At 38.2% G+C, this 20600-nt stretch overlaps 1 protein-coding gene across 3 annotated transcripts in view; it reads left to right on the top strand.

Moving 5' to 3' along the window:
* Positions 1-19373, top strand: part of SPAG1 (sperm associated antigen 1) — a 37056-nt gene extending 17683 nt beyond the window's left edge. For all 3 annotated transcript variants that reach the window (XM_063390097.1, XM_063390116.1, XM_063390107.1), the window contains 9 exons: positions 1724-2143; positions 2530-2629; positions 4761-4913; positions 8975-9147; positions 11652-11793; positions 12674-12800; positions 15911-16069; positions 17965-18333; positions 18503-19373. In XM_063390097.1, coding sequence (XP_063246167.1) covers positions 1724-2143; positions 2530-2629; positions 4761-4913; positions 8975-9147; positions 11652-11793; positions 12674-12800; positions 15911-16069; positions 17965-18333; positions 18503-18634 — 1775 coding nt within the window. In that variant the 3' untranslated portion in view covers positions 18635-19373. The remainder of the gene's footprint in view (positions 1-1723; positions 2144-2529; positions 2630-4760; positions 4914-8974; positions 9148-11651; positions 11794-12673; positions 12801-15910; positions 16070-17964; positions 18334-18502) is intronic.
* The last annotated feature ends 1227 nt before the right edge of the window (positions 19374-20600 follow it).

The following is a 20600-nucleotide window of genomic DNA, read 5'->3' as shown; positions in this document are numbered from 1 at the left end:
AATTCTCCTTGGAATTTAAAATGTGTCTTGACTTTCTTTTTCCTCAAGAAACGTTCAGCAGTATTGGTATTTTTTTTAGCCCAGAATACTGCTTTCATGAATACATTTCTCTGTGGAGACCAGTACAGAAGCATTGTTTTTGAAGACTGAAACTAAAAGACAATGAGAATTATATTTGAGAAGTATAGGTGTACATTTTTTTGCATGCTGTTTACTCATTCCTGAAATATTTCACCAATTACTATTACCCAGCAGCTAAACAATGTAACTATCAGCATGCCTATTGCCCGGGGGACTCCAGAATCCAAATGCCAGAAAGGTTTCCTGCTGAATCCAGGACCGGTTCTATGCACTTCATCTTTAGCAAATTTCCTCCTGTATTCAGGATTTACACATTATTTGCATTAATAACATTCACATCACATATTATGTGCCTGCCTTGCTTTTTCTTTGTCACTAGAAGCTGGGATGCTCTTTCACAGTGTTTTGCCATGTTTTTTCTAAAAGCTCATTCTATCACCTGTGTCTGTGACATTTAATTTTTTTTTCCTGTTTTGGTGTATGTAAAATGAAAGTATTTTAGCATGTATGTTAAGGAAGTTGTTAATATACTGGTGTCTTCATTCGTCTGCCCAGCATCCTTTTACCACCATTCTCCCTGGAAAACAGACTTTAAACCCTTTTGGTGTATTTGGCACCAACAATTGGATGGGTGGGTGGATGTCTCAAACATAAATGTTTTACAAAAATGTCTGTGTAGGTAGATTTAGCCCATCATTGTTCCCACTGTGGAGTACGAACTTATTTGATGTTTCAAAACAAGGACCTCAGCTAGGTAGGAGGCACTAGAGGATCTATTGTTTTTACAAATCTTATGCTTTCCCATCCCGTTCAGTTTGATTTCAGTAACATTTTGTGTGTTTAAAAAATTATTTCTTTCATTTTGGACCATCTGGAGTTAATCTATATGGAGTCAGTGTCAGATGTTTTGTTAAAGTCAATTGAAAGTATCATTGCAATATGTGAAAAAGTTCTGTTGGACAGATAAATAGATCAGGTGGAGGGAAGGGGAAGATAGCATCTTAATAGTACCAAAAAGGCAGAGTTTTTCTGTCATTAGTAGTGTCGAGAGTCAGGCTCTGCAGGAATGTCCTTGAATAGTGCGGTGGTAATCTGGTAGGAATTCAGCTGAATATGGAAGATAGAGATTTTATTATCCAATACCCTTATTCTATGATTTTTCCTAAATAAATTTGTAATAAATAACATTGAAAGTTAAATGATCACAAGTATGCATAAAAGGGGTTTTGACATGTTTAAATGAAATCTTCTTGAGAAGAGTTTGATAGCTTGCGATCTAACTTGAACATGGCAAGCATTTGGATTGGTTGTGGAAGATCAAAGCGTCCGTGTGGTACTGGGCGGTATTTAAAGAGTTAATTTCAAGGTGAGCCCTGTACCATTCTGCCACCTTAGGACAGGGGTTCCCGTGTGCCCAGCACGGGGAAATGAGGCTTCGTAGCGATCCCTTCTCAAAACACCTGCCGGTTCCTTGCAAGTGGGAGTGTCCCGTACGTGGAGCAGTGTTCTGTGGGGCAGACAAGCCCCCCTAGCGCTGCGCTGCCGCGGGCTGTGTGGGTGTGGCTGCGGCTCCCCCCGCGCGGCGGGCCGATAGTTCGCGCCGATGATGCGGCCCTAACGCGGCTCATTAACGCCCTTGCAGGCTCGGCCGCGGCAGCGGCGGCGCGGGCGGCGGCCGGGGAGCCCGCGATGGGCAACGCGCACAGGAAGGCGCACGGCAAGGGCGGCAAGGCGCAGGACAGGGGCGCGCAGAGACACAAGGACTCCGCTGAGAGCGCGCCGAAAAAAGGCGCGTCGGAGAAGAAGTCAGAGAAGCATTTGTCAGACCATGAAGGCGAAGTTAATGGCTATTTACGCAGTGATGAGAAGAGTGAAAGCGCCGAAGCGGAGATCTCCAAATCGTATGGAGAAGGGTCTCCGTCGGCTGGCGGTGACAGTTCCACTTCACTTCCTCCTACTGCAGCAAAACTAAAAAGTGAAGGAAACGAGTTATTTAAGAGCGGACAGTTTGGAGAAGCTGTGCTCAAATACTCGGAAGCGATTGAATGTGTCACTGGTCTAGGTGAGTGTGATACTTTATACTTTAAATGTAGAACTGTTCAGATGATTTAAAGGAGCTACAAGTGAACGAATTTAGCCTGCCGCTGCATTTTTGACAGGAGTTACCGTGCAGTAAATCTTTAATGAATTCAGTAGACAGCAATTCATGCGACAGAAAATACAAGATGATGAGTGAAATAATGTTCTAATTTTCTTGTGGTAGAGCTGTTGGCATTTATTTATGTTTGAATACTTGCATGTTCTAGGTGACATTATAAAAAAAGTCTCTTTATTGCTTTGCAGTGTCAGCAAACTGCATCACTGCAGTGCAACTTGGAGTATGCAAAGCTTTCATTCTTATGTGTAATTTCAGTCATACTTTTCGATTTTAATTGTAACTTCTTTTAGGAGAACAAAGTCCAGACGATTTAAGTATCTTGTACTCAAACAGAGCGGCATGTTACCTCAAAGAAGGGAACTGCAGTGACTGCATTCAGGATTGTAACAGGTAAATTAAAACCTCCAGTGTAGAACAACAACATTCCTGGTGATGATTAAACATTTTCACTGATATATTGCTAGTGCTGTTTGACTCAGAACAGTATCAATAAAGTCTGATTCCCTGTCTAAATGACAGAAACCTTTGTTACGTAAACAATCACATGAAAACTAGGAAAGGAATAACTTTTAACTTACTATTTTACTGTGTAAGGGCAGTTTTTAAGCTTATTGTGTTCACAGAAATGCACAGTGGGATTAAATTTTTTAATATAAAAGCAGGTTTACAGTGGAGCTCTGCAGTAACTTACATGTAAAAGCTTTGTTAAGCCAGATGCTTATCACAGTATTGGAAATTGCTTTTGAGCACATGTATGGTGTATGTGTGTGTGTTCTCTGTTGGTTTGTTGTTTCAGAGTTTTTTAATATATACTTGACATAGTTATAAACAGTAATTACAGCTGTCAAGGAATTGAGCTAAAATCCTTTGTGCTTATTGTGGCTTTTAAGGATACAGGAGTTAGAGAAGATGAGACACCTTCAATAACTTCAAACACTAATTTAGTGTCCCACTAAATTATTACTGCATTTTTGATGTTCTGGGGTTTTTTAATATTTCCATAGATTGAGTTTATAATGCTGACGCCTAAGGTGCAAAAAGGTATCTTAGAAGAATTAGAAACCATATTAATTAATCAGTGGAGTTTTTTGTATAGCAGAACTCTACTGTTAAAAAAGCCCTCCAAAAGTAAAAACAAAACATGCATGTACCTTTGTAGTACAAAGGTACAAAACATTTAACTTACTGCATATATTCTACGTGACAGAATAAGTTCTCTGAAAAAAAAGAGTCTTTAGCAGTATTTTGTTAAAATAGATGCAGGATCACAGACAGCTAGCCAAGATGGTGTAAGAGCCATCACATTTTTCTATTCAGGAAGTTTGAAGTATGTAGGACTTCATCTGGAATCAGTAATACAGAGACTTTAGGTTTTGTATTCTTACCAATTAGAAGCTTTTTATTCTTACTACCTAATGATAGTGTCCTTAATGTCATGCACATTTCCTGGATGCACAAGAACTCATGATGCTTAGTAGAAATAATACAGAGGTAGAAATAATTTAGGGACTGGGATGCAGAAGTGCAAACCTGCAAGCACATGTAAATTAGGCAATGTCAAATATATATCTTGAGTAGGCAACATGATATAATAGGTGATCTACAAAGAGGTTGCCTGATTTCAAAGTAAAAAATGATGTAGGGTTATATTAGAAGAAACCTCCTCATGAGCAATGCTTGGCCTTGCTACAGGTTGCCCAGAGATGCTGGGCAGAGATTCTCTTGGAGGGTTTTCAGGCCCAGCTGTATTGAGCCCCAGGCAACCTTGTCTGATCTTGGAGCTGACTGTGTCTGTAGCAGAAAGGTGAGATATCTCAGTCTGGATTGCTTTATGGCTTCCTGAAATCAAATTGTCTAGACTCATCTTAATTTCATTGTTTCAAAAGTTGATCTTTCTTTAGCAAGAACCATTGAAAATAAGGTAGTCTTTGAGAAATAAAGCCTTTGTGGACTGCTTCATGTCGCTGGAAGAGTGCATGGTGTTGGGAAGGAGTTCTAATTAAACAGTGTTGAGCTTACTGGTGATCAGGCAGACAATCAAAAATGTAAATAGAGAGAAAATAGGCAAAAACCTGAAGTCCAAAGAAAGATCTGTATTCTTGTCCTAGTCAATGGGTTTTTCAAGTGCATACTTTCATTTAAGGAAGAAGAACTGAAAGTCATGTAAGCAAAAGCACCATATACTTGAAATCCTTGTAGATCTAGGCATGACTTAAGAAAAATAGGTTTTACTCTTCAGCATGTGCCATTACATTAATTGTATCTTGGTTATGAGAGCAGTTTTCCAGATGGAACATAGAGCTTTGAGTAAAGTAAGCTGTAGTAAAAACACTAACAATTCCAAAACTGGGTGTAGTTTAGGGTGTTGATATGAACCACTCAGATCCATTTTCCTTAGTTATTTCACTGTGCCATCTGAAATCACAGAGTTACATGCAGATATATATATCATAAAATATTTCTGTTATTTTAACTTCAGCTACTCTTTTTCAATCCTGCATTTTTCTTTCTGTTTTCCTAGAGCTCTGGAGCTTCAGCCGTTTTCCCTGAAGCCTCTTCTGCGCCGAGCAATGGCAAATGAGTCAATGGAGCGGTATCGACAGGCGTACATTGATTATAAAACAGTGCTGCAGATAGACAGCAGCATCCAAGCAGCAAATGACAGTGCTAACAGGTAACTTCACGCAGAAATTCTCTGATTATAGTCAAAACAGAAGAACAGAATTCAAATGTGTTTGTTTTACATGCACCCTCTATTCTATACCCTCAGAGCTGCTGCACAACTAGTTCATTATAGTTAATTTTCTGTTTTTCAAAAATGTAATATTTAAAATATTTTAAGGTTGGGGATTTTTTTAATAGTGCTTCTACTTGTTCTCTTTCCTAACTTGTATTTTATACTATATAAAGTAGTACTTAAGGTCCATGCCATTTCTCTGACATCCTGTTTCCTTTACATATTAAGATTCTTTCTGTGGCAGTTGGAGGTTTATGTTAAGTGTGAATCCTTCTGTGTGCTGCAGTTGTGGAAATACTGAAGTAGCTTAATACAGTGGTTGGCTACAAAGCTTAAAGGTGTAAAAAATATAATCGAATATTATTTTCAAGTATTAATACTTTCAACAAGAATTCTTGCTGCCAAGAGAGGTTTGAATTTCTCTAATTATACTTTATTACTACAAAGTTGAAAACAAAACAGCCATTAGTCACTGAGCAGGAACCCACGTGCATGTGACTTTTACAGTGGAATCTAGTACAGTTTTTTTCTCCCTAAGGCAAGGCCATGAGCACTTGCACTATTCATTAAAAAATCCATAATATCTTTCTTTAAATTCTGTTTATTTGACCAGAAGAAATTGTGACACTTTATAGTCTCTTAGAAGTCCTATTTTTTTGATAACACAAAAATTGTGTAGTGATCTTCTGTATCTGTGGTGATAACAGATCACTTGGATTGGTGGAATAACTGCTTGTCCTGGTACCTATGTAATTATTACACTTTCAAAAAATCTTGTTGGCTTATTTTATCTACAGATACTCTTTTCATATTTCTCTTTGACTTGGAACTTGCTTAGCAATAAGCTTATTTCCCTTCTCCCCTTAACACTCTTCCTTTTCTCCTCTCTAGGCCTTCCTTATGTTTTTAGCCTCACTGCTCATTACTCTTTTCCTCCCTGGCAACCCATCACCTTATTTCAGCTGCTTCTTCCTTCTTCTCTTCTGCTGGTAATTCTTTTTTGCTTGCAAAATTATTAGTTTCTAAACCATAGGCCTCCTGCATAATTGAACTTTAATATTCTTTAAAAAATATTTTATCATTTGAAACTTCAACTGAAACTATACTAAAGCTTTCATTTTCATTTCCAAAGTAAGAGACCTTTCTAAAAACAAATCTTAAAATAGTATTATTCTACTGTCTTTTAACTTAAAGAGACTACCCCAGATGTTTGGGGGTTTTTTTGTATTTTTTTTTATATTAGGAAGATCAGATCTTAACAACCTTCTTTTATTGCAGGATTTCTTGGTTTTCAGTTTTCTGTGGGAAATAGGATAGTGATGCTGTAGGATGCTGACAGGAAAAATTCGTCATCCTACTTGTGTCTGAGGGTGGGTTTGATAAACTGCCTTGAAGCTTGTCTCTCTGTGCTTACATAGCTAAGCAGGCTTCCAAAAACCTTAAAATCAATTGTATTTTTTTAATACTCACATAAAAGATAAGGATTTTTAATATCAAGCCTTTCTCTGATCGTTTTGCAATCAAAAGGAAATAATTAAGAATTTAGGTATAGAATGGAAACAAGTATAAACAGTTATTTAACTGTTTATTATGTTGATTAGATTATGTTAAATTGTGTCTTTTACTGGTTCCTGAGGCGATTTTTTAGACAAACTGAAAGGACTGGCTCTTTTAATGGTTTGTGCCAAATAACTGGAAATTGCATTTCAAGCGTGCTTTTAATTAGTGGCATTTTCCTAGCTTTGTGAACATCAATGGATTTCCTACTTTGTCTATTTTGATTTCCTCTTGACTGTTTCATTGTTCACTTTTCTCTGTTAGAAATACAGAAGCTGTAATGTGCGGGAATATATTTATGCATTTCCTCCTGCTAAATTGAAGTTTCATTTCAGTTGTCCCAATTCCTTTAGTATCAGTGAGCAAATTGCATGAAACAGCTTGGAAGCTGTTTTTACAAAGTCCATATGAGTACGATACTGCAGAAAGAAATTTGTGATCAGCTCCAGAACTGCAGGATTGTTGGGTCAAGTCGGAATGTTGGTGGCAGGAAATTGTGTATTTGTCCCAGCTTTTTCATAGGACACCTGTGCTTTTTAAACTTATCATGGCACACATGGTTTGCATTTTTGCAAAGACTCTGCTTACATTATGATATTACAAGAAGTCAGTTGATCATCAGATACTGCAGGATTCTTTCTGTGGATTTTGATGAATCAGAGTTTTTTCCTTCAACTTTTTAAGCCCATTATGATAAATGAAAAAACAAATTAAATACGAAGTCAATATGACTGGTTTTCTGTAGAATTACTCCATTACTTTCTATGGAAAATATCTAAAGTTAATTTCTTGATGTGTTAATATGAAGTGTACTGTTTTGTTGCCTAAAAAAAACAACCTGAGTAAAGCTTTGGGTTGTTCAATTTATGATGGTGTGCCACATTTTTTTCTTAGCAATTGAGTTCAGGCTATCATTAAAATCCTGAAGTTTTAGTAAAATTAGAGCTAAGCAGTACTTGGACAAGCCACATTGTTGGTATGTTCTCTAAGAAAATCAGGAATAGTATAGGCCCCTGCAAGGGCACGTGCAGTTAACATTAAAATAGTCTTTTTGATCACTTAGAAAACAAAGCAACTACGTTATACTATTGAATGTGATATTCTGTGAATGAAGAAATTCACTTTCAAGTCAAACCCACATGTTTTTATGCAGCATAGTGTAAGACATAAACTTGCTCATTATATAAGTCTACAGACCTTTTTAGTCTTTATCATTCTGTAAAATATTTTGGAAATTTCTGTTTTACATAAAGAAGATTAAAACTGGTGCTGATTCTTGTATTAGTTTTTTGGTCAGACCATAATGGGAAAAGAATAGGGTCTTGAGTGCTCTGATTCTCTTGCCAAAGTACTACACTGACACTTTTTTTAAAAAATAGCTGTTATTTAAATACTTAAAAAGAACAAAAGTAAGTAAGAAAACTCCACTGGGTAATTTATGTTCATTCTGTGGTGTTCTTCATGTCACTTTCAAGGTTTTAAATTTTTTTTTTTGATGTGTGTTCATGTAGTATGTTTTTCACACCTGTGTTAGATGGAAGTGCACCTGATACAAAAATTTTGTTAAATTACAAATTAGACTTTTTACCAGTTGAACTTGATTTTTAAGCCCATTTTGAGATTGGGAGATGTTTATCACACAGTTATTCTCATAATTGATTTTTTTTTAACACTACAAAATTTCTAATGGAACCATGAAATCTTCAATGGCTTTGCTTACTGTGTCTACTTATGTCTTTCTCCAAAGGAGAAAAAGGCAGTAGGAAACTCCCACTTAAATAGGTTTTGGATTGAATCACACATACTTGGAAATAGTTGACATATATATGTGTGTTGGTTTAAGAAAGACTAAACAGTTTTGATATGTAATGAAAATATTTTAAGTGGGGACTGATGGATACATTTCTGACTGTTTAACTATGAAATGCAATTTAATGCAGATGACTTTGTGACCTGCATTGCTTTTTTTTTAGACTGTTGTTGTGGGAGAGGTTTCATTTGACGTTTGCAAATTTAAGTATCACATTTTGCCTGAGAATACTGAAATCTACATTTACTACAAATAACACCAGTGAACAGCTGAGAAAAGTAACCAAAATAAATACATGGAATTTTTTTTCATATTTCTTTGCTGGGTGTGGTAGGCAGCATTTAGAGCTTAATTGCAGAATCAGTCATTGGCTTAAATATTTACAGATCATGCTGAAGTCAGCTTGTCTTCTAAATGCCAGCATAATACTCTAAAGTGGAAAAAGTCTGAATCTTAAATGAATGTGATATTGTTGACTGCTGTGATAATATTTTTCAAATTAGTCTTAAGGATAATTGTTCATGTTTTTTTCTTTAAAAATTGGAACATTGCAGTAATGAATTTGTTGTAAGTTATTAAAGTGCGAGATAAATATTTGAAAAGTCATGTAGGTGGGGCTGTTCTTTTTCAGAATAACAAAGACTTTAATAGATCAGGATGGTCCCAGTTGGAGGGAGAAGCTGCCACCAATTCCAGTTGTTCCGGTTGCTGCTCAGCTGCACAGGTGGGATGGAGGAAGCCCCACTTCAGAGAACCAGCCAAGTACTATAGACATCAACAGAGAAGAAGAATTGCAGATGAATCGTATGTATAGCTAATGCAAATGCACATTCAGAAAATAAACCTAATTAGAAGATGGAATACATTTTAACAATGTCAAAGAAACTGCTTTCATTAAGAAACCTTTGTGAAAAGCCGAAGTAAATTACTGTCATTTACATGATGGAGTTTAATGTGCTTTGTGGAGCACAGTTATTGTTATTTTTTTGAACCAAGTGATGTAGTTTGCAGCAGTAATTTCTGAAGTTATACAAAATCAGCAGAAATACTCATCAGCAAGGTATCAGGATCACCAAAGCCTAACTGCTGGCCCTGCACAGTATACCCCAAGAGTCACACCATAAGCCTGAGAGCATTGTCCAAACCATTCTTCAACTCTGTCAGGCTTGGTGCTGTGAGCACTTCCCTGAGGAGTTGTTCCAGAGCCCAACCACCCTCTGGGTGAAGAACTTTTTTGTGATGTTCAGCCTAAACCTCCCCTAGCTCTGCTTCCTTGAGTCCTGTCTCTGATCCTGAGAGTAAAGAGATCAGTGCCCTCCCCTCTGCTTCCCCTTGTGGGAATGTTGAGGACCCTTAGTGAGGTCTCCCCTCAGTTTCGTCCAGGCTGAACAGACCAAGTGACCTCAGCCACTCCTCATACATCTTCCCTTCCAGACTCTTCATGATCTCTAATGGCTTAGTATCTTACACTGTGACACCCAAACGTGGCCCCAGCACTGGAGGTGAGGCTGCCCCAGTGCAGAGCAGAGCAGGACAATCCCCTCCCCTGCCTGGCTGGTGATGCTGTGCCTGGTGCCCCCCAGGACACGAGCATCAGTGGTTTCCCTGACATCCTAACAATTATAACACAGTTTTTCCCCAGAAAAACCACCACCCAAACAAACACCCAACTTTGGCAGAAGATGTTTAGGAGACGCCTTTCAAAGATGTTCTGGACTTGTCCACACATAATTGCTGAGTGCCGAACTCTAGGAAACTAACTTCCTTCCTGGCATTTTTTCCCCTTCATTGCAGTTTCCATTTTTCTGCTTCAGTAAATGAGGTGAAGAAAGCTCTCAGATTCAGTTGTTACTGACATTAAACACACCCTTTGCAAAAGCTTTAACCCTGTGATTCCTTATTCAAGTATTATTTGGTTTCCCTTTGAGTTTATTTCAATATAAAGTAGTATTGAAGATAATCTCCCCTCGATGAACAGCAGAGGTACTGCAGTTTGTAACTGGGCTGTTGGCCAGATATGTACCAGTGATGGGGTTATCTGTAAAGCATTACTGCAACACTGAGTGTCCTCCAAATGCTTGGCAACATTTTGATGCAAAACAGGTCTCAGTCTATTTCAAATAGAGCAGGCTTTGTTTTTAAAAATATTAAGAAGTGATTGTGTAACTGTTTTCTTCACTGAAGGCTGACTCTTAAAGTTCTAGTTGCCTTCTCAGGCCTTTGCTGCATCAGTGAGACCCTGACAGTGAGAGCTGGTACAGAAAGGCTGCCAGCAAAAATGTTCAGTCAGTAGTTAAACCTTACTGTTGGCTGACATTTTTTTGCAACAATTGTATGTTTTCCTTTGTGTCTTACAACTTGAGTTATAATTTAGTTGTATGTTTCATGTGGTTTATTTTTTCCCCAAGTCTACATATAATTTTCTGGCATAGGAAACTGCCATGTTTTTATGAAAGAATGCAGTGAGTTCAATTATTGGTTAAAATGGTTGGTTCTATATAGTGTTGAAAGCCTGAAGCTTGGCAGGGGGATAGTATTCTTTAGCATGGTGCAAAAAATAGATTATTTCATTATGATTTACTTAGAGCTATGTTGCTAATTACTGTTCGCTCACAAAAAAATCATGAAGCTGCAGTTGGGATCAGTTTTTCACTGCAAACACAGCTAAAAACTGTAGCCTAAACCAAGAGCATCTGCAGCAAATGATGTGGAATTAAGAAATAAAGGCAATTATGGAATAATACAGTATTCATTTAAAAAAAAAACCAAAAGTGTAGTTAGGTGTTTCCAGATTCCTCTCTGCATCTTAACAGAATATTCTGATGTATCCCTAACTTCAGCTGATGCGATGATTTGTTTGTCATGGTCAGTTTAGCATGGTAATTGCTGTAGTTGATGGCAAAGAGAATATTGGATCAAATTCTGGCCACCTTGGTGTGATGGTGGAGATCTGGAAGCCTTTAATCCCACTGATCAAATCTCCACCGCTGTAAGTAAAGGCAGGGTCTCAGTGGACACAGGCAGGCCTCCCTACCACACAGAAACTGGGAAGGCTTAGAGCTGTCTGTTGCATTCCCATTATCTTCAGCAGAGTTTTAATGCTGGTGGCTGGGGAAGTATTTGTGGAGCCAAGTGTAGGTCTGGCCATGCCTGTGTTGGAGCAGCAGGGGAGGCTGGGGACAGGAGTGGCCGAGTGCAGAGTGACAGAGGGACTCCATTGCCAGGCGTTAATCCTTAGTCTGCACTGATCATTCAGCCACCCTGGATGAACTGACCTTACGTGACACTGTGATCCTTTCATGCTGTAGGTGAGGAAGCTGTGGAGAAGTTCAAGAGGTTGAAAAATGAAGGGAATGATTTTGTAAAAATGGGGAAATACGAAGAAGCTGCAAATAAATACACTGAGTGCATGAAGTTAAATACTGAGGAATGTACTGTCTACACTAACAGGTAAAGATCCAAAAGCTAATGCTTCTTTGTGGGATAACAGTAGTTACATGTTCTCATTTCAAATAGAGATTTTGCATCCCTTCATTCATTATTGTGAAAAAGGGGTTCTTTTCCTACTTGTTGTTTGGATTTCTTGTAAAAACATTTTTCAACGGGAGCAAGTATTAATCTCACTGATATGTATCTTAAAATCTTCCATATAAAAAGAGTAAGCAAGAGTAGAAATTATAATTAGCATAGAATTTTGCAGCATTTTTGAGATATTTTTAAATAATATTGGTATGATTTGAATTAAAAACTTAACATGCAGTAGCAATATCTCAGAGATTAAGAGTAATTCAGAAAAAATATACATTCTGAGAAAATAAAAGTAAGAACACGGTCATATATTGGCATTATTTTAAAGGTTGACCTAATTCAGCGGCATAATTCTTTATGCTGTAATCTTATCAGCTTCTACAAACTAAGAAGGATTTGATTAAACCAGTACTTGAATAGGAGAGTTCCAAGTAATAATTAGGTACAGAGAGCAGTGTTGTTTATTTAATCCAGAGCACTTTTTTACCCAGAATGTCTGTATAAAATCTGTATTACATTAACCACTATACTATCATATTGTACTAACATAGGCTCTGCTTTTAAAATACTTGCATATCTGCTTAACTTCAAGCATTAGTTGTACTTGACTTTTATTGCAGGAATTCTCTAAATCCATCTAGTGATGTTCTTGATAGTTAATGGTTTTATATACTTTAAAAAAATCACATTGAGACTGAATTGTTTGAAGTATTGTAATTAACTTTTGCAAGTCAGAAGATGTTGTCACTACAGCACTGTAGAATTTACTTATATTGCAGTATATTCTGTTTTTCTGTGTTAGAGCTCTCTGTTACTTGAAACTGTATAAATATGAAGAGGCTAAGAGGGATTGTGATCATGTTCTTCAGATAGAAGATTCTAATGTTAAAGCTTTTTATAGAAGAGCACTAGCATACAAAGGATTACAGGTGAGGAAAAAGAACATGGCAGGTATTCTTAAGCACTTCTAAACTTGCTTATCCTCTTCAAAGGCAATGAGGTAGCTGCTGTTAATGGGTGAATACAAAGAAAGTACTCACTGTGATGATTTTTTACTTTGTAGAGCATTAGGCATACATAAAACATTACATAAATATTTTTGCTACATAAAAACCTGCATGTCGATGTAATAATTTGAGAAATTACAAGAATATTGCAATAAATAAAGTTTGACTGGAGATTGGTTAAGCGAGTTTCAGATCTGTTCTAAAGTTCTGGTATTCTCCTTCTGAGTATCCCAGTCTGTTTTATCTGTCAAGGAGGTTACAGTAACCATTTGCTGATAACAAATGGATTCTCTCCAAGTCTGTCTTGGCATCTGTCCAGACTAAAATCTCTAGCTGTCTTGGCATCTGCTCATGTTTAAGTGTCATATTAAACCAGGGTTTTAATTATTGTTGTTTTCTCTCTCTTTCTTCCCCAAATGCATTAGAGCCCTTTGTCAATACTGTACTTTGTCATTCTGTGGCAGTGTCAGTACCCAGCCTTTTCCTTCCCATCTGCGAGGTGGTGGTGTCTTTACAGTGCTCATCTTACGTACAGTTTTTACTGTATCCTTTTACCTGATCATAAATGCAGACACGTTGTTCATGTCCAGCCTGAATGTGATTTCAGATCTCATGTTCCATCACTTGAACCATATTGTTCTGTTTGTCCCTCCCTCTGGTGGTTCCCCATCTTCAGTGATGTTAAATTAGCCTTTACACTCCATAATCCCACACAGCAATCCTTGCTCTACCCATCAGCTCTTACTTGGTATTGAATTATCAGCTTCTTGATTCTATATGCTCATGAGGGCAGCTCTCATCATCTGCTTTGTATTAAATGTACTAGTGTCTGTAAACAGGCATCTGCAGTGCTGTCTTCCGTGTTGCAGGAGTGGACTGGAGGTCCACCAGGTTGCATCATTGTCCTTTAGATGAAAGCACTCTTACTCAGACCTGCATTAGGTTAGATGCCTTAACTAAAAATTACTGGATAGTGTCTCAGCTTACAAATTACCTGAGAACCTGTTTGTGCTCAGCAGCAAACCAGCCTATTCTCATCCCATGTTATAATTCCAAGTGCAAGTCCTGGGAAAGTGATACATTTGTTACTGAGTTGCAGTAGCTATAAAATTTTGAAAGTGTGAAAAGTCCTAATTTTGTGTAATGTTTTTTCTGTAACTGTGCTAAGCTGCCTGGTATTAATCATGTCTAACCTTATGTTGTCAAACTTGTTAAAACATCAGTATAAATAAGAGTACATAGTCATTCTACCAGACAGAAAGAAAGAGTGTGACACACTCATGAGGAAGGTCAAGAATTGGAGAAATAACTTCTGCTTTTTTGCATATCCTAGAAAAAAAAGTGCTATTTTTGTAGTACTGAAGACAACCTGAAACATAGTGTTGATGAACTCCTTCAGAACAGTCTGAGCTGGGGACTCCCAACATGTCGTGTTGTGGTTGGATTTAATGCCTTCGTTATTGCTAATTTCAGGGATGAAATTGATAGGTAAAATCAGAGATAATTACAAAAATTATCAAAAATTGAGAAATGACTCTGTAATGAAGAATTGTATCAGCTAAAGGCATGGAGTTCGGCTAAGATCTAGCTAAGGTGTTTAATGCAGTAAATGAGGAGGTTTTTTATAGATTTACCAGGATGTAGTTAAGGGAAAATCAGGAAAAAATGTCAGTGAGATGCATTAGGGCTGTGACACAGGACACAAGACCCCAAACGGTAGCAGACTACCAGCTGCTCTCTTGCTTTGGGTACAGTCATCTTGTATGATTTTTGTTGGGCAGGCTGCAGTTTTACATTCTGTAGAGTTGGTTGCTGACCCTTGTTACTGTTTCCAGAAGTCTGTTTCAGAATCTCATTTCTCTATAGCTGTGAGTTCTCATGTCTGTAATTCAAATGATTTAGCTTAATTAGTAGTGGATTTGTGATGAAAACAACCTGGCCCCTTTGTGCATTCCTTTGTTAGGGGTGCATAATTCTCATTCTCTCACTCTTCCTTCATGACCTAGCAGGCTTCAGTTCACTACTGATGCCCTGCAGCCTCTCTGCACCTTGAATATTGGCCACCAGTATGGAGCAAAATGTGGGAAAGAGTTGGAGTGACTGGGACACTGGTTCCTCTGTTACAGTTGAGGTGCTGAGGAAGTACCTCAGGTGGTACATGAGCATTTTTCTTTCCATGATAATGCAAATGATTTAGTAGTAATCTTATGATGCTGCTTGGGAACAGCATACTAGACCACACACACAAGAAATTACCTTGGTTTTTTACTGTCTCTATGGTCTTTTACTGTTTACTGCTGCATTTCATCTTTATTTTTGATACTCCAGCCCGTGAGGTGTCTTGGGTTTTTTTCTGTGTGATAATTCAAGTCTTCCTCAATTGAGGCTATTAACTTTGTTTCTCCAGAAAATTTAGTCTAAAAATAGTAATTATATAGAGAAAAAAAGTGAAATAAGTGTTAAACAAATTACAAGGCTGATTATTGAGGAACTGTGTCGAATACCACGCTGTCACTGTGTTTGTCCTAATCTTGTTTAGCCCAGAGGTCATAACATAATCCCAGTCTTCTCAAGTATTAGCAAAATTTCACTGTAAGAGATGGTCTACAGGATTGAAGCCCAGGAAGATTAGACATATCTTTAATCAAAGCTCAGTTCAATTCTCTTATTGGCAAAGCAAGTATGCAAACTTGCTGGACGTGCATTTTATTAATTGTGAAACAGTGTTACACTGTAAGCTATTATGCTTAAAAGCAGCAAACTTCAATAATTTGCTCTCTGATACAGGGAATAGGTTTCTGAGAATAAATTATTTCATATTACATATTTAATTAGAAGTATTTAGTCACAGAGTATTAACTCATTTCCTTTTTCTCCTCTCATGAAATCACACTATCAATATTTAGATAATTTCTGTCTACTTAGTGTCCAGATCCCAGTGTTTTTACCTTTCTTACTTGTAAAGGACGGTGTGGTGCTTCAGATTTTTCTAGTGATGTGCTTAAGAGAAAAATATTTTCTTCTGCTTACAGAATTATCAAGCCAGTGCTGATGATTTCAACAAGGTCCTCCTAATTGATCCAAATGTTCTTGAAGCACAGAAGGAATTGGAGGAGGTAACCCAGCTGCTGCACCTCAACAGCAGTGCTGGAGCTGGCCAAACGCAAGGGAAGAAAATGACCATACAAGAGGTGGGATACCTGTTCATTTCTTAAAAGCAAACACAACAGAAGCCACACATATGAAGAGATAATATTAAAACTTTTGTTTGCCCAACTTGAATCTGTATTATTGGGAGGATGGTGGTGCACATTATATTGAGGGCATGTTGGAGGATTTTTACATACGATGAAGCTTGGACTGCTCACAAGCACATTCAGAACTACAGCAGGAAGGGAAATAGTCCACTTAGATGGCACTAAACTTGAGGATATGCTCCTTGTAAACAAAAGCTGCTTAAACTTTGAAATACATGTTTTACAGAGTGCAGCTGTGAAATAGCTGTTTTGTTTTTGAAGTCTGTGCTCCTTGGGCAGCCTCCGGGACTGTGCTGGCAGAGGTCTCTGGTCAGCAGATGTGCTGGCTGCTCCTGTGCTGATCCTAAAGTTACAGGTCTGAAAAATGAAATCCTACACTAAAGAGCAAGGGTAAAACATCTGTAGGATTTTACAAAAGAAACACAGCATGTAATGTTATGTACAGGATCAAAATGTTAGCTTTGCACAGTTCTGGGTAGAATTAGGTGATGAAAGGATTTTCTCAGTCATCTGATATTTTTGGATTGTAGTTTTGCTGGTCGTTCAAGAATTCTTTTTCCCCTTTTTATTTAAAAATGTATAGTTAAAATACATAGTTATTACCAGTCTGTACAGTGATACTGTAATTTGATAATGTAATTTCAGACTGTGGTATAATGGAAGCTGCAGTTATTAATATAAGGAAAAAAAATACGTTCTTGAAGGGTTTCAGGTTGTCACGAGCTCATGGGATTTTATGTAACCAGCATAAGCTGGTATAGTATTAGTTAAGCTTTGAGTTGCAGCAAGCAAAGAGACCTGGAAAGTGTTCAGAGGAGGTTTGGGAAGTGACCACATAGTTCAGAGACCAGCTAACTACATTGCTGGCACGGGTAATTTTTTTAGGGGTGATGCAGGAAGCATTTATGTTTGCTGTTATAATTAAAACTGCCCCTGTGGAGAGGCTCCCCTCTCTTAGCTGCTGTAGTACAAGGTAGTTCCATAAAAATAGACTGCAAAGAAAAACAAAATTAGAAAAATAATTTATCATCATTATTATGTGTTAATCAAGCTATAATTATATAAAAGACAGCTTTCTCCCTCGATTCTAAGGATTGTTGAAAAATAGAACAAAATGTCTATAAGCCAAATGCAGTATTTTCCAAAAACTACTAATCCCCTGTTCTATTAATACAGTATCTTTAGACTTTTCAAGAGACTTTGGTATTGAGAGACCCTGTTCAGCAAGCTTTATTCAGGTTATACTAATTTCACAACTCTTGATGGCTTGAAATAGATTTTTGAGATGTAGTTGACCCCATAGTTAATTTTTAGTGCCTGATTCATGAAACTTGGTAGAGGCTGCACTCTCAGGAGAAGTTAAGTGGATAGTGAGGCAGTTTATCCAAGCTGAGCTTTCTCTTTCCAAAGCAAGACTCCAAACAATAACCTGATGTAGCTGCCATGTGCCTGTACTGCTCTGGAGGCTCAGCAGAGAAATGAAACATGGGTGTCTGCTGCTTTGACTGCAGTTGTCCCTGTCTTCTAGAATTTCATATTTAATGTGCAGAGTCCTCCTTTCTCCCAGTGCTCTCCAGGGGTGATTCCACAGTGCAGTGCCAAGCAGTGAAAAGGAGGTGTAAAAAGCACACTTTGGACTGTGAGCCCTTAAAGGTGAATTAGAGAGCTCCTGTTCTGGGGGCAGCAGGACATGGAAGAACTTGAGTGCCTTTCTCTTTTGAAGAGCAACTGCCAGCTTTAACCCAGTGATAAGGTGGATAAATGCAGTTCATGAAGCTTCAGGTTCTCTCTTTGTCCCCATTAAGTGATCTATTGCACTTTGTTTGAAGGTGACTGAAGGTGATGAACACGAAGAGAGGCGGTTTGCTGCAGAGGCTGCTGAGGCTGCCCGTGTCCCTGCTGAGGGGACACAGCCAGTGCCACGGCGCTCCTCGGAGAGACTCCGCGTCCCAGAGCCGCCCAACGCGTACGACTTCGGCCAGACCCTGAACGCACTGAATGCCAGCAGGGATAGAGCTGCGTGTGCAGAGCTTCTGACAGCCACTGATCCAAAAACACTGCCCGTGCTGCTGAGTAACAAACTTGAAGGAGAAAGCCTTCTGATTTTTATCCAGTCGTTGGAACATTACATAGCTAGGAAAGATCCTGGCCTTGCATATCAGCACCTTTTCTACTTAAGCAGAGCAGAAAGATTTAAGGTAAGAACCTGGACTGATTGAATGTTTACTTAAATTGCAAAGAAATCTAAAGGAAATGTTCGTATCTTAAAAGGAAAAAACACACTTTTGTATCTCTGTGAGATATTATGATTTTCAGTCAACCTGTGCTGATTATAAAATAATTTGTTTGTTTGGTTGGTTTTTTCAGGTGGTGCTGGCCCTTCTTAGCAAAAACGAAAAAAGAGAGGTACAGCAACTGTTTGACTCACTTTCAGAAAGCCAGAGTGATCAGTACTCACTGGATGATCTTGCAAGCCTTAAAAAGGTTTATGAACTTTAGGAAGTTAAAGTCTATTGGCTGCATGCTATAGTTCATGTTAGAAGGTGAATGAATGAACTCTGCAGACTTGTCTGGGTTCAAGTGGGTCTTTACCTGGACTGCTGGAATTCTATTTTGTTTTGACACCATATGCACATTTAAAACTTGCTGCTCTTTTCTTCTTGTAGTTGTCTACATCTCTAGAATTTAATGCCCATTGGTGTTCAGTAACAGAGTTCATTTAGCATACTGATTTTATTTAGACTCAGAAAAATATAGTTTACATTATATATGCAAAGTGAAATACCTTGATAGTACAATAGGTAAATACACTTCTAGTCATCACTTGTTACATCATTTTATGAGTTCTATGGTCTTGTGATAAAGAAATGTCTTCAAGATAAATGGGGCAGTTACTTTTAGCAGTAACTTTGCTAAAGTGAGTTTACAGAAAATATTAACATTTTTCAGAAAACTCCTGTGGCCATTTGTTTGTTTGCTATTCCTGGCCCGTACAAAACAGATTTAAACATTTTGGCTCAATGCATCTTAACAAAAAAGGTGAATGAATTGTATATTAGCTTGTCATGGAAACAGTTATTAAATGGATGGGTATGTTTTTCACAAGTGAGTAATTTTCAGTGCACAGAGAACTTTTTTCCTGTGTGTACAGGAGCATGGCTGGTTTTGTGACTTTTTTTGGGCAGTAACAGAAGAACAAATGGCTGCACTTCACAATAGAAATACTTAACTCTGAGTTTTGTAATCAGATTCTTTAAAAATACCAGCTATTTCTGTTTACAGATATATTTATAAAACTAAAACAATTTTTTGGACCAGTATGATTTTTTTTTTAATTTCAAGCATTACTTATGTTTTATATTTGACTCTGACAAAGTTCCTTCAAAGGTGAAGATTTAAATTTTTCAGATACGCCGATGCCTTCTTTGCACAGGTGATACATCATACTCAGTACTGCAGAAATATCATCAAGAATGTTGTTCTAATGAAAAATCTTCTCAGGTATATATTATTTAATAAAGTTCTTTTCTTGAAAAGTACAATTATGGCTTTTCTGGTTCAGTACACTTTAGACTTATAATTCTGACATGTGGATTATTAATTTCAGCTTGGAGTGCCAAGAATGAGGGTTTTAATTCCTAAAGCAGCATTACTACAATTTGTTTGGCAATTAGCAGGTTTTCACTTTGTGTGTATGTGACCTCCTCAGATGAAGGCAGTCCCTAAGCTTTGGCTGGTGGAGGATGTAGAATACCAGCATTGCCTGCAGTCATTTTGCTGATGGTCCTGCCTCATTCAGTTTTCATTGAGATTGGCTACTTTTTTAGACAGCATTTGGGAGGGCCTGAAGGACAGGCAGAACAATTTCTAAAGACATAGAACTTAAAAAAAATTGAATCAAACACTTGTAAGGGACTGTACTGCTGGTTTGGCCTGAACAGCTCAAGCCAAGGGCACCGGTGTTCAAAACTGAAGGGGCAGCCCTAGACCAGTGGAAGGCATTTTAGGGGCAGGGGATGCAGAATGGAATATCTTTGGGTATGGATTTCACCTTTTTTTTGACAGGTCAGGGCTGCCTAAATCTGTTCCTCTTGCCTTAGTCTGGGAAAGTGCGGGAGAAATCTCTGCAGCCCCCAACGCTGCAGCAAACGTGGGGTCACCTGTCAGGACAATGTCCTGGGCCAGGTGAGGCGGGTGGCCTCTGCCAGAGGCAGCCACAGCGTCCCAGGTGTGCCCCTGGAGCAGCTGCAGACCGACAGCAGCTCCTTGCTCACCGGTGGGGCCCGCTGCAAAAGGCCTTTTGTCCCCTGTCTGTAATGGTCAGCAGGAGGAGCCAGAGCTCAGTTACTGCTCTCCTCACTGCTGGACCAGGAGCTCGTCTCTCCCTGGGCAGACCCCATCCCTGACACTCCTGGTCTGATTTTTCCCTCCTGTTTTTGAACATTCCCGTATTTTAAATCTTGTT

Source organism: Prinia subflava, chromosome 1 (genome assembly GCF_021018805.1).
Source record: "Prinia subflava isolate CZ2003 ecotype Zambia chromosome 1, Cam_Psub_1.2, whole genome shotgun sequence".
NCBI classification, from domain to species: domain Eukaryota; kingdom Metazoa; phylum Chordata; class Aves; order Passeriformes; family Cisticolidae; genus Prinia; species Prinia subflava.
This window is presented reverse-complemented; position numbering and strand designations above follow the sequence as displayed.